Raw genomic sequence first — 12,892 nt, 5'->3', positions numbered from 1 at the left:
TTTTCACCTTGCTTTTCTAAAAAGTGAACAAGCATCACCTTGTGTATTGAGAATATCTCTACAATACCTAGGATGGGGCAGGGGGGGATTTTCTGCCCTGCACTGCAAAAGAACCATCAAAAGAAATCACAAAAATCATCTGGATTCCAAAATCCTCTGATCTTTGCAGATATCACTTGGCAGAAAAACAGAACCCTCTCCCTACTCCAAAAAAATCCCAATCAACCATCAGGAAACAAGAAAGAAGCATGAAGAAGGTGAAAGAGTAAAGACACATCTGACCCAGTCCCATCAGTTCCTTCTACAACAAATTCCTGATAATCTATCATGCAGATATCGAATTATATATATATATATCTAATTCTGAGAAAGGACAGCATGTAACACATGAATAAAATGACTGCTACTGGCCCAACAAAGTCATAAGTAAACTCTGACTTGCTTGAATAAAGAAAAAAAATCCTATTTCATGTCTGTAGCTATCACTGTCTGCGTTAAGACCTCAACTTCAAGTCCTGCAATGTCCAAGGCATTACTCAGCTACAGATAAGTGAGCAGATGAGATCAGCAACTGCAAAGACAGGCAATGACCCCACTTTAAAATGCCACCTAAAAGGGCCTGGGAAACCCTTCTTGTCTTCAGCAGTGTAGTGAAAAATATTCTCAGTGCCCATACAAGTACAAGGGAATCAGATGCGCTGAGCTAGGTAAAACAGAATACACCATTTTTAAACACAAAAGCATATTTATGAAAAGAAGAATTTATAGTTTCAGAGTGAAGTTGGGGAAAAGGAATTAGATACAGGCAGAATTTGATACAGGACAGGGGGAAAAAAGTAAAAAAGAATATGGAAAGACCAAGCTGAAGGGCCAGGCTTTTTCTAAGTCTGAAGATTTAAAAGAACGCACAAAGCCAGAATGCTAAAAGATCCACTCAACTTGCTGGGTTCTTACCCCTTCAGGAATAAATGAAGTACATCTTTCTTTGCTAGTAGCTGTAGACTTACAAACATTTAAGACTGAGCAAAAAGGAACTTCCTCCAAGCAGTGAGTACTTTAAAAAGTGAATGAGGCAAATATAGCTCAAGAAGGGTGCCAAGGATGGAATTAGTGAGGCTGATTTGTAATGTGGGTGGAAGGAGAGGATCAAAATTGCAGGCAAGGGGAAGTAAGAGACCATGAATCAGAGACCAGCAGAGGATACACAGAAGTTTATGTCTGAAGACTGCAGAGGATAAATGGAAAAAGCAGTAACTCTTCAGAAATGAAAGCTGGGAACCTGGGGACAACTTTCAACATATAATAATACCTGATTTATGAGAAATTAAATATTCTGAATATAATATGTTTAAAAAAATTTAAAAATGTATAATCAAAGCCCAAAATTCTGGCATGGTTTGAATTTCTCATTTTACACAAATGCCTGAAAATTATCAGGAATTCCACCTACTACACTACTGTCATCAACTAACACACACCTTGTCTTACTAACTACAGAAGTAAAAAACCCATCCATCCATGCAAATAATTTCTGTGCTCTCGAAGCCAGAATGATTACATTTTGAATTCTGCACAACATTATTTTTTAATGAGAACAGCAAAATGTTGAAGTCTGTAGCTACTAGGAAATAAAGAAGTACTTCATCTTTGCATCAAAGGGTTACACCCAGCATGACAAGTTGTAAACGTATGTTTTTTCAACTTTGTTACTAATAGATGCTTTGGCTCCTCTTCTTTTTAGTAGATCAGAGACAAGGCATTATTCCTGCCACATACAGATCTTTCAACATTGCTGTCACAAGAACAGTTAAACAATAACCAGCTCAGTAGATTATCCTACACCTGCAGTATTATGCCCAGTTGTTTTGTCAGTCCAGTTTGACAGCACAGAAGGACTGAGCTAAGTTTTACAAAAGTCAAGAGCAATACTGTGATACTTAAATGGCAAACTAGTGAATGACAAAAAAAACCCCACAAACCAAACTTGGTACACCATATTCTTCCCTCATGCCCTTCAAATTACTTTGATACCTACACACAAAATATTTCTGGGCAACAGTAACACTGTTGGTCCCATTTCCTTGAACATTCTTATTTAACTCACTTAATTTGGAAAAATCCCAGCACATCAAGCAAGGAAATGGGGGGGAGAGGAGGGGGTGACACAGATGGACAAAAAACCCCAACAAAACAAGCAAACATTCAAACTGAGTGAAACAAAAAAATGTAATTCATTTTGGGGAAAAAAATAGAAGAAGCAGTTCCTCTGGAAAACTTTGTCAATTGTAAGTCTGTACCAGGGCAGAGCTGAAAATGCTTATGCTCTTCCCACTGCACAAGGTTTAAAAATTACCTGTCAATCCCCGTGTATAGAAAAGCTTCAGTCTTTGGAAGAAAATCCGGCTGAAGGTCTGAAAATAAAGTAAAATAAAATACCAAAAGGGAAAACTAATTCTCAACAGAAAACCAAGGTCCATAAAAACAAAACCAAAAAATTGTTAAATCAATACATCAATAACTCAGGAATATTAGATTGAAAATTGATTTGATTTTAAAGAAAAATACACATTTCTAATGCTGTTCTTTTGAGATATGATGGTGTTTTTCTCGTTGGAGGTTTTTCGTCTCTTTCTGTTGGAGGAAAATTCAAGCTCACAACATTTCTTGTTTAACACAGAGCAACAGTTTGCAATGTTGGGGAAGGAGAGGTACGTTTGTCTATTATTAAGATTACAAACCAAGTAGCTCTATTTCCAGAAGATAAATTACAATCAAATAAATGTGCAGAAAATATTTTTAAAACACAGCTAAGAAAGCTTCCAAGCTGCACTTTTTCTTCAATGAGAACCTCTGTACAGCTAAAGCTTGCACCAAAACCAATGTTTTCTCACAGAAGAAAGCTTAAGCCCAGCTAAAAATATTCATATGCTCTATTTTCATTAACTGAAAATAGTAATCCTGACAACCATAGACATGGAGCAGAGTTGACATTAATACAGGTTCCCAAGGGAGAGATTCCATAGACAGATTAGAGACTCATCCTTTAACTACCTATGGCACTGATCATTTACAAAAACCAAACAGATGCCCATGCCCCTTCTGAACTGGATAACCTCCTGGCAAATAAAAACAAATCAAGCAACTCTAAATTCTGTAAGAATTCCCATGGTATTCCATTTCTGCATAAAAAAAAAAATTCTTAAGCTACTTATATCCCGTCAGTCTATCACACAAAGATTTTAAGTCAGGACACATCTACTGGAACTCCAGTTAGTAAGTGTTTAAATTCATAAAGAGCTGCATTTTTAATTACCTCAGAAGAGAATTCAGGTGAAGCATCAAGTTTTTAATTGGTTGCTACAGCTCAGAACAGCAGGGGTGGTTTCCCCCCCAGCCCTCCATTGTTGCAAGCTGCACAGTCAGAGTTTCCTCTTCATTGTGCTCGTGCTGGGCACGGCCACAGGACCCTACAGGAATCCAGGAGCCAACATCTCGGCTTCTTGTCATCCTCTAAAGCCCTGAGTCAGCTCCTCTGGAGCTGTACACAGTGACACTCACAGTGAGGAGCAGCTTTCTCAAACTGCAAACATCCACGTGAACTAAAGTCAGAGCAGCAGGGCAGCTGCTGGGGAAGCAAGTGAGAGCCAGGTGAGAAAAAAAGAAAGTGCACAATCAGATCTGGTTTAACTGGCAAGCAGCCATAAAAGAGAACACCTGGCATTCCTTGTATCCACTACATTAACATAGCAACTCATTACACTAACTTGTTAATTTCTAGAAAAAAAGAATAAATATTTGGTTGAGCATGCTAACCTTGTTACAGCTCCATGGGCTGGCTGGATAATCTGGCATCTGCTGTTTCCCAGCACACATAAAACTTCAACAGTGGCAGCTCAGAACAGCAGCCAGGCTAGAAAAACCAGCATGCTCAGAATTTTTTTTTTCTAGCTACAGTCAGAAATGGTACTGCACTTTATGAAGGATGACATATTTACGTGTTGCCAGACTACAGGAGAAACAACTTGTGACTTTAAAATATTCCTACTCAATTATTTTATCTGTCAGAGGACAGAAGTCCTGTAAAGACCTTCAGTTTCCTCTGGAATCTAAGGTTTTGGTCCCCCACAATGGACTCTTTTCTTTTTCCACTCAACACAGATGGGCCTACTCAAAACAAATAGTGATCTTCAGGTTTGTGTAAACACTGTGGTCCCATTTAAAGTACATTAACAAAAAATCCAGTAACTGCAGAAAGAAGGGAACCTACCCTAAGGTAACACCAAAACCCACCTTGCGGTCTCAAGCGCTTTTTCCCCTCAAATGCCACACTATCTAGCTCTCTCTTAACTTTTTCACAGCAACACACTTGGACAAAGCTTGGAAATAACTCTGCTGATCTCTATTTGTGTATTACCCTCCTACACATTTTTTCACCCTAGTATCTACATTCCACCCCCTGATGTTTTCTTGATCTCATTCCCACAGCAACACACTCCAACAGGGAACATCACCAGTAACTATTCTATGGGCACCCAGCTATGACTTCAGACTCGACAAAGACAGAGTAAACAGCTTTTAAATACAACATTCAGTTAAGGGCCACCATTTGAGGTTGCCTTGCTTAAGGCAGATACATTAAGAAGAGCAGCACAATCACCTCAAGAAGTGTTCTGTGTACATGTAGAACTCAGCTGGCAAACTGGCCCCTGGAATGATTAGCATTCAAGTGGCTCCTCATGGGCATCCACCCACAAAGGAGCTAACTCCCTGCTTCAAACATCCAGCAAGCTCTACAGACCCAAATTCTCAAAATTCTTTCCATTTTGCTACTGCTCATTTACTTGTTCTTCATCAGGGTCATGGGGTGAGAAGAACATGCTAAGTATTATCCTGAAGCCCTCAGTCTAAGAAACAAAGCATATCTAAGATAGGACTACTTATTATACCCATAATGGCCTAACCTCATCCTAGACAGTGCTACCACTTAGTAGCACGAGTACAAAAGGCTTTGCACTTAATGATAAACACGTGTACACACTATACAGAGCAATGGCAACAGCTAACTCATGGCAAGACAAAAGTACAATTGCACCCTTACGTGAATTTCACCAAACTGAGCAAATTCAGACACATATCCAAGCCCCAGTCCCACTCTGGGGCACAGAATGCTTGGTTTGAAGCTATTGCTACCCTTGCTGTCCCTTCCCACACTCTGCAACAGAAGGACTCTCATTTGTACTTGAACAAACCTGTGGCTGTGCTGTGAGCTGACTCAAACGAACACTTGAAAGAGAAGGAAGAGAGCTCAAATCAGTATTCCAGGCCTGACACCAGACATTTGCCAACACTGCGCCACAGCTGATGTCTCTGTAACACAGCTGAAATGATTTGATAAAAACTCAGTTACATGCAAGAGAAAAGGTAAATTGCTTGGGCTTTCTGAAAACATATCTCACTTCCTTAGACAGCCTGGAAATCATTTGAAAAAAACTTTTTTCCTCTTCTGTTTAAATTTTTCAAATACATCCACTACGTCAAGCAACAGGGAATGGGAACCTGAAGACACAACACACAAGAAGTGTTTCTGGCACTAAGCTAACCAAACCTTCCCCTTTCCCCATACAACCAGCTCTACCTTCAGCCTCTGGAGAGTGGCTCCAGCTCCTAACCATGTTTTTGTTACACACAATGAAAATGATAAAAACAAAGGGAGTTTGCTTGGGCAAAGCAGGTCAGAAGCTGTTATTTTGTATGTATACATATAGCTTAAAATATGATTTACAGGAAAAAATGAAATAACACAAAATCCTCAGAAACATTACAATTGAATTAAAGGTGGCTCTCAACATGAAGGCTGGTATTTCAAAGGATATCAATATTACATTTACCAATATCCAACTGACTACAATATTCTAATGGCATATTAAGTCATAATACAGTTTCTCATGGTAAAATCCTGTGTCAACTACTGACAACTACTTGTATGTAAAAAAGCTCCACGTTATGGGACTGCTGTCCAGCAACAGTAGGAAAATTGTGTTCAGAAGGTAGGATACCAACTACAGCCACTACTTATTTTTATTTATAAGTATTAAATCACACATTTTTCTATCATTTTCTAAAGCAAATTCAGCTCTGTGATGAACAGGAGCAGACTTTGCCAACTGGTCTGGCGGGAGCTGCGTGCCCTGAGTGCTGCTCAGACTCAGGGTAAGATACATGAGCTATAAAACTGCCTAAACTGTCCAGCCAAGTTTCTCCTGCCAGGAGAAGAAACTATGTGTCATGGCCAGCCAGTTAGTGGGCACACCTCCTATTCATCATATTCCAAAATATTCCAGCCAGTTGCTGGGCACATTCTCTATTCACCATATTATAAACAAAACAAAACAAAACAAAACAAAACAAAACAAAAAATCCAGCACAGGGCATTTTTTAAAAAATCTTTTCTTATTTACCTTTAATGTGCAGAGAGAATAACACGGGCATGTTTCTCACCAAATTCAGACAAATATTTTTATCCACAACCAGTTTTAATAAACATTTTTTCAATAGAAAAGCATAATGCTGTATTCAAAAAAAGATATAACAGGATCCTTTCCCAAAGCTTTTCCCCATAGATCTGATAACAAAATTTTGTCTTAAAGAGCCACAGGGGTCAAGTTATATAGGAGTTCCAAGCTTTAACTAACATCAGTGCTTGAAAATTTACAAAACAGGACCTTCTTAGCAGTCAGCAAAAACAAACTTTCTCAGCTGTTACGAGTTACCAGCAATGACTCCACAGAACTTCAGACAGTGATTTAAGAACACACTGGCTGGTAAAGAGTTTTCAGCTGCAGATTAACAACACTTTCAACCTGGCTAGACGAGTTAAGAAGAGATGTAATGCTGTATATTACATCATTTGGTAATGCATTTAAAGAAAAATGCCATTTCAACTGAAATCCTTCCCAGATTGCACAAATTTTCCTATCATCTCAGAGAGGGAACAGTAACTGCATACTATTCAAAAATGTATCTGTGGAGCACTTTCAATAAAACAGGGAGTTGTCTTTTTTTCTGGTGTATCCACATTTTTTTCCTCAAATCCAGCATTTCAGGAGCAAATGAGACCATCTTAAGGAAATAGTTAAGACTGTCAATAAAGAATTTTTGTAGTAAGAAAGACATGTCAACTTGATTTTCTAAGTACCAATTATATGCGAAAGGTCTCAAAAATCCCTCTGCAGAGCTAATGCAATGAGCACTACTGTTAGCTACATGTTTCTCCAAACTGAGAAGTGGATGCTGGCAGATGCTTGAAGTCACATAAAAGGAACTTAGCTGTCAAGCAGCAGCCAAAATTGACTATACCAAACAGCTTTATGGCAGGCAACAGGCCTAGAGGAACTATCAGAACAGCAAAAGTTTTAATTGTGTCTTTTTGCTTGTTTTTATGTTCCTGCTCACAGTAAAACCAAAGACTTTCAAGACATACTGTTTTTGCCACTCCCTAACCTGGAAAAAAACCACTATCATCCTACACTCAGTCCTTCCAACTCTGTACACAGAGTCTTAAAAACGCAGTAATTATCTATACTATAATTATACCTTCTACACTGATTTACAATATAATTTCTCAACTGCTACATATAAATGTAGAATGGTGACAAGGCCTTAAGTGAATAAATACCCCTCCCTTTACGAGTCTTCCATATTCACTACAGCCATGACTTCAAACTTGATTTAATTACTGCTGCAAATACTGCAGTAATTTGCCATCACCTGCACCTGTTTATGCTGTAGTCACTTGGTCAGCAATCCAAGTAATCCATTTTTGCAAACATGGAAACTTCACAGAAATGTTCCTTTTAAAAAATATACCCACCACATATTTTGTCCATTCTATTTACACATAACTTCAGCAGTCTTACCGATATTGTGATGCACTCTAGTTCCTAGTGAAGTCACCGAGTAAACTAATTTTCTCCAAACGTACCTGACTAGTTAAGGAAATATCCTCCTCCTCCTGGTCTATAACTGCGGTAGTTTTACTTAGGATTTTAAAAAGACATTCTTTAACGTTAGATTTTCTACTACAAGCAAAATAAACCAGAGGGGCCTAACAGGTAAAAATAAACAGGCCAGCCCTTTTACTACTCCAAACAGATGCTGCTTGTTTGTTTTGTTTTCCCCAGCGTCGGCAGTTCCCGGAGCACCGAGGAGGGCGCAGCCCTTCCGAACCGCCGCCACTCTCACCCACAGAGCTGGAAGTTGACTCCACACACCTAAAGGATGCTCCGACCGGCAAGCGCTGACCTGCAAGGATTTGCCGAAGGCGCCGATCCCGGCGGTGCCGTGCACCCGGCAGGTCCCGGCAGCGCTGCAGTCCGGCACAGGCACCGGGACGGCAACGCCGCGGGCGGGTTGCGGCTCGTCCCTGCGGGAATCGCCCGCGGCGCGGGGCCGGCGCTGCAGCCGCTGCTCGCTCGGGCACGGCCAAGGAGGGCGGCGGCCGCGGGCCGGTCCCGCAGCCCGGGCGGAGAAGCGCGGTACGGCCAAGCTGCCGTCGAGGCGCCGCTGCCGCCGCCGTTTAACGGCCGCGCCGCTCCATCTGCCGCGGGAGCCCGGGGAGGGCACGGCCAGCACGCCCGCCCCCGGCGCTGGGAGCCGCCTCTCGCCGCTGGCTGCCTCCCAAGCGCCGCACCTCGCCGCCGGACGCGCACGGCACCGGCCTCCCCGACCCCAGCTGCCCCTGGCTCTCACCTCACCTCACCCAGCCCCGCGCACGGCCCCGCTCCCGCCGGCCGTCCCTCCGGAGCCGGGGCCGGCCGCGCTCCCGCCCGCGCCCGGAGCTCTGCTTACCCGGAGGGCGGCGGGGCCGCCGGCCGAGCGCGGCCGTCCATGCCGGCGGCCAAGGGAGCGCAGGGCGGGCGCAAGCCGGGGACCCGCCCGCACGGCCGCGGCTCCCCGCCTCACCTGCTCGGGGCGGGCTGCGGAGGGCGGCCCCGCTTCGCAGCCCCCGGCGCCGCCTCGCCCCCGAGCCCGGGCATTCCCCGCTGTTTACGGGGCGGGCGCTGGGCGCTTGCCCGGGGCGGCGGCCGAGGTCACGGGCTGCGCCAGGCTCCTGCCGCTCGCGGAACCACACCTTGGGCGTAGGGGAAAAAACACAGAAGCAAGGAAAAAAAAAAAAAAAAAAAAGGAAGAAGCAAAACTGAACTTCGCGGCGAGAAACTTGCAGCGCGGAACCTTCCCCTCTCCAGCACGCACGGAGACACAGAGACTCCCTGTTCCCATCCCAGCACCTCCCTCGCTCCCGCCCGCCCCCACACACCCGGCTGTCCCTCCAGCTGCGGCCGGAGCGGGGACTCCGCTCGGCCCCGGCCGCGGGCTGTCAGCGGGGGCAGGGCCGCTCCTCTGGGCTGGAATTTTCCTCTCCCCGAGGGAAGCGTCCCGGCGGCCGCCTCGGGCTCAGCCCGTTCCCATTCCAGCCACCAGGGCGCGAGGCGCAATCCCCACAGGTGGGAGAGGCAGGCGCGGTGCCCGGGGCCGGGATGCGGTCGGAGCCCGCGGTGGGGTCCGGCACCCTCGGGCAAACTGTTCTGGCCGGCCATGGGGGCAGCCCGGGACTCGGCTGAGCCCCGCCGTGCCACGGGGACAGGCTCCCGCGCTCAGGAGTGCTTTCAGGCCCGTCTGAAATGTGCTCGCTGAGCAGGACGGCACCGCAGCTTTTCCATGCAGTAGCTGCTGAGCAGATGGGGCACCAACGCGCTGCATACCCGTGTCAGCACGGAGCGCCCTTCCTGCTGTGCTGTGCGACCAGATGATCCGGCCCAGTACACAACTCCTTATACAGGTCATGTTTTGCCCAGCGTTTAACAAAAGCTGAAAAACAGCCAACGTCAAAGCATGTACATCTTTCTTTTTCTCCGTAGGAAACAAGTAGAACGTTGCATTCAAGTATAAAAGCCCCTTTTCTGACTAGTTCTAAGATTATATATCTGGAAAAAATAATATAATTGATCATTTGATGTTAATATTCATGATACTCGACATTAATATTCTTCATAACTAGTGCAATGCTGTATATAGCATTGTAGAGATACTGTACTTTAATAACATTTTGCTTCTCCCTGTATATGCCCTTCTCATCTGCACTGTGCTTCTTCAATGAAGATTTTTTTTCTGCTTTTTCACTGGAGACTAACCCTGAAGCCACCTGTTTTGACAGACCCTAGAGGTTGTTCACACCCTGAATAACCACATGCCATTATCAGGCACACCCCATTAATCTGTGTATGCTTCTTAAACCAAAAAATTAATCATTGGTGAGTCAGATGCATTTTCCATTGTCCAGTTGTCAGAGAGGCAGTGTTCAATTAATTATCGGTTAAGAATATCAGGAACAATTTCATTGAAGACCTTATGTAAGTTTTGGACCCTTTTCTCTTTTGACAGTCCACTTTCTATTCTTACACTCCTCAAATTGTTTGGCCACTTCCTAGGTTAGGGATGAAGCTTGACGAATTCTTTTGTATGTTGACTGTTCCTGCAATCAGGGCACGGTAACTTTCTGCATTCAGTTTGTAGCATTAGTTTAAGTACAAAATGTTCTCTGCTTCCAACCAGCTTCTTCTTGGGCAAAACCATTGTGTGACAGCACCTTCTAAACTCTAATGAAACCCCCGTGCTGCAAAGGTGTGAGATTATTCAAGTGTAATGATGTTTCAATGAAGACCCTGTAGCTGACTGTGTATTACTTAGAATAATTACACATATTGCTGTCCTGTTGTCATCCCTTCTAACAAACTTTGCCTCACCGCAAATAGATAAGGAGCTGTTGTACCACGCCCTTTATAATCTCATTTGAAAACCAGTATATGCTATAGTCTAATTCTTTTGGCAAGTATTAATGCCACAAAGATTGAAATCTATTGAACAGCTCACATGGGCTGTCTCATAATAGAAACTCAGCAATGCCAGGCAGAAAAGTTATTTCCCTAACTTAAAAAAAAAAAAAAAATAGTGGTGACAATTTCCAATACAGCCTGGGGGGTTATCTAAAGAGGCAATTCACCGAATAATGCCAATCTCACTTTAAGAGGGGAGAGGTTATGCTTATTGTCTTACACTACCACATGTCTCACTCTTATCTCAGTTGTTAACACAACACATCTGAAATTCTGATCACTAGAAACATTGTAGGCTCTAAACTTGAGTGCCTGCAGGCCACGTTCTGCAGTGGCAGTTTTACAATGACTAGACTTTAAACAGTTGAGTTTATGAGGTACTGGAGAGACCATTTCTCTTCGGGGTCTCAGTTTTGAGAGACAGATTCTAGACTCCTATGGCAGTTTGTTTCTTTATCAAAGAAATTCAGTTCTGTGTCTGAGTTTCAAAATATGTTGACAGAATCAAATGCTCTTTTTAATTTTTTTTATTTTTATAAAGTTTCCAAGTTTATCCTGAGCTCCATTGTTCATACAAATCAAACATAACTCTCATACACAATAAACAGAAGGCTGCATCAGAGAATACCAAGTTAACACACTACTCATTGTCTCTTCTACTGAATAGCCAAAGGAAAAAAAACCAAAAAAAACATTTAAAGTTCCCTAGATTTTTCAAGCTGATCCATGAAGATATCATTGTAACAATTTAATAAAGTAGTAGATTATTAATTGCACCATTGCAATAATGTCATCTTTTGTCCATGGTTTGAGGTAAAACAATCATTTATCTGGAAGCATTAATCCATGTGGCAAGCTGCCACCCGCTGCACTTGGTGCTATTGTATATTTAGAATAAATGTTTGCAGATTAATACCCAGTTCTGATTACTGTTAGCATAACCTTCAAATTATGCAGGTAGTGAGAACTGCTAATTCCAAGTAATATCTGAAGGAGAACTTCTGTCTTAGCTAGAGACATGAAGTTCCAGGGATAATACTATCTATGGGATTTTTATACAAGTTAAATTACTAAAAGCCTTGCCTGTTCTAAAAAAAGTAGCAAAATCCCATGGCATTTTTCATAACAGTCAGAAGTTGTCCCAGGTGGCTTCAGTACTTCTGGTTGCTCTCCTCTGTTCAAAAGGTTGCCAGAAATGTGAATACAAATATTTTTGAATGAAAGGTGCTCTAGAAATGTAGTGGACAGTATGATTTTCAAAGAGGTATGCCCATTACTGCATAAGCTGAAAGCTTTCTGAAGTGTTAAATAGACCACAGGAGCATTACAATATTTTCCACTATTGTAAAGGTCTGCTTACAAGGTCTTTTTAACTTTCTTAATATATAATAGTTTATAGTGACATTTTGTGATTTAAGGATGTAAGCTGAATGCACTCCTAATGTGGTTTTGTACATTGAAAATCATACTGTGTCACACTATAGTTGTTTTGAATATTATTGTGCAAAGTAGGTGTCAAACATTATGGAATTGAAAGATGTTTTCCTTGATAAATTACTTTTCTGATGCATAATTAAATACATTAAAGCTGAGCTGTTTATTCTATACATTTTATCATGTATATGAGACATGATAAAAATCAGGTTTTTACCCTTATGGTATAAAGATAAAGCAAGGAGGTATTATATGATTCTTCATTTTGTTTAAATGCAAACTAAATCCACATGTAATTCTTTTTCTACGGAGCAGTCAGTCAGCTTACACTGCATCCTGTGGAACAGTTGCTGTTTCTGTGCTCGCATTCCAGAACGCGGGTTAGGTTTAGGGAGCGTGCACACACACGCACACAGCCGCTGAAAGCGCTGCTGCAGCACACGGACAGCTTTGGGAGCCTGTTCAAACTGTGCACTCAGCTGGAGAGTCCCCTCTACACAGCCCTGCTGAGGGAACACCTCGAATCTGCATTCTGCTCTGGACTGCAAGAAAGACATCGAGGTGCT

At 42.7% G+C, this 12,892-nt stretch overlaps 1 protein-coding gene across 6 annotated transcripts in view; it reads right to left on the bottom strand.

Annotated features, from left to right (window-relative positions):
• Positions 1-9,453, bottom strand: part of COBLL1 (cordon-bleu WH2 repeat protein like 1) — a 77,962-nt gene extending 68,509 nt beyond the window's left edge. For 2 of the 6 annotated variants that reach the window (XM_063400630.1, XM_063400634.1), the window contains exon 1: positions 8,962-9,167. In XM_063400630.1, coding sequence (XP_063256700.1) covers positions 8,962-9,035 — 74 coding nt within the window. In that variant the 5' untranslated portion in view covers positions 9,036-9,167. Of the gene's footprint in view, positions 1-5,249; positions 5,379-8,847; positions 9,168-9,316 lie in introns of those variants that run through there. The other 4 variants (XM_063400631.1, XM_063400633.1, XM_063400635.1 and 1 more) reach the window with 3 other exon arrangements.
• Positions 9,454-12,892: the final 3,439 nt, after the last annotated feature.

Source organism: Prinia subflava, chromosome 6 (assembly GCF_021018805.1).
Source record: "Prinia subflava isolate CZ2003 ecotype Zambia chromosome 6, Cam_Psub_1.2, whole genome shotgun sequence".
Lineage (NCBI taxonomy): Eukaryota > Metazoa > Chordata > Aves > Passeriformes > Cisticolidae > Prinia > Prinia subflava.
This window is presented reverse-complemented; position numbering and strand designations above follow the sequence as displayed.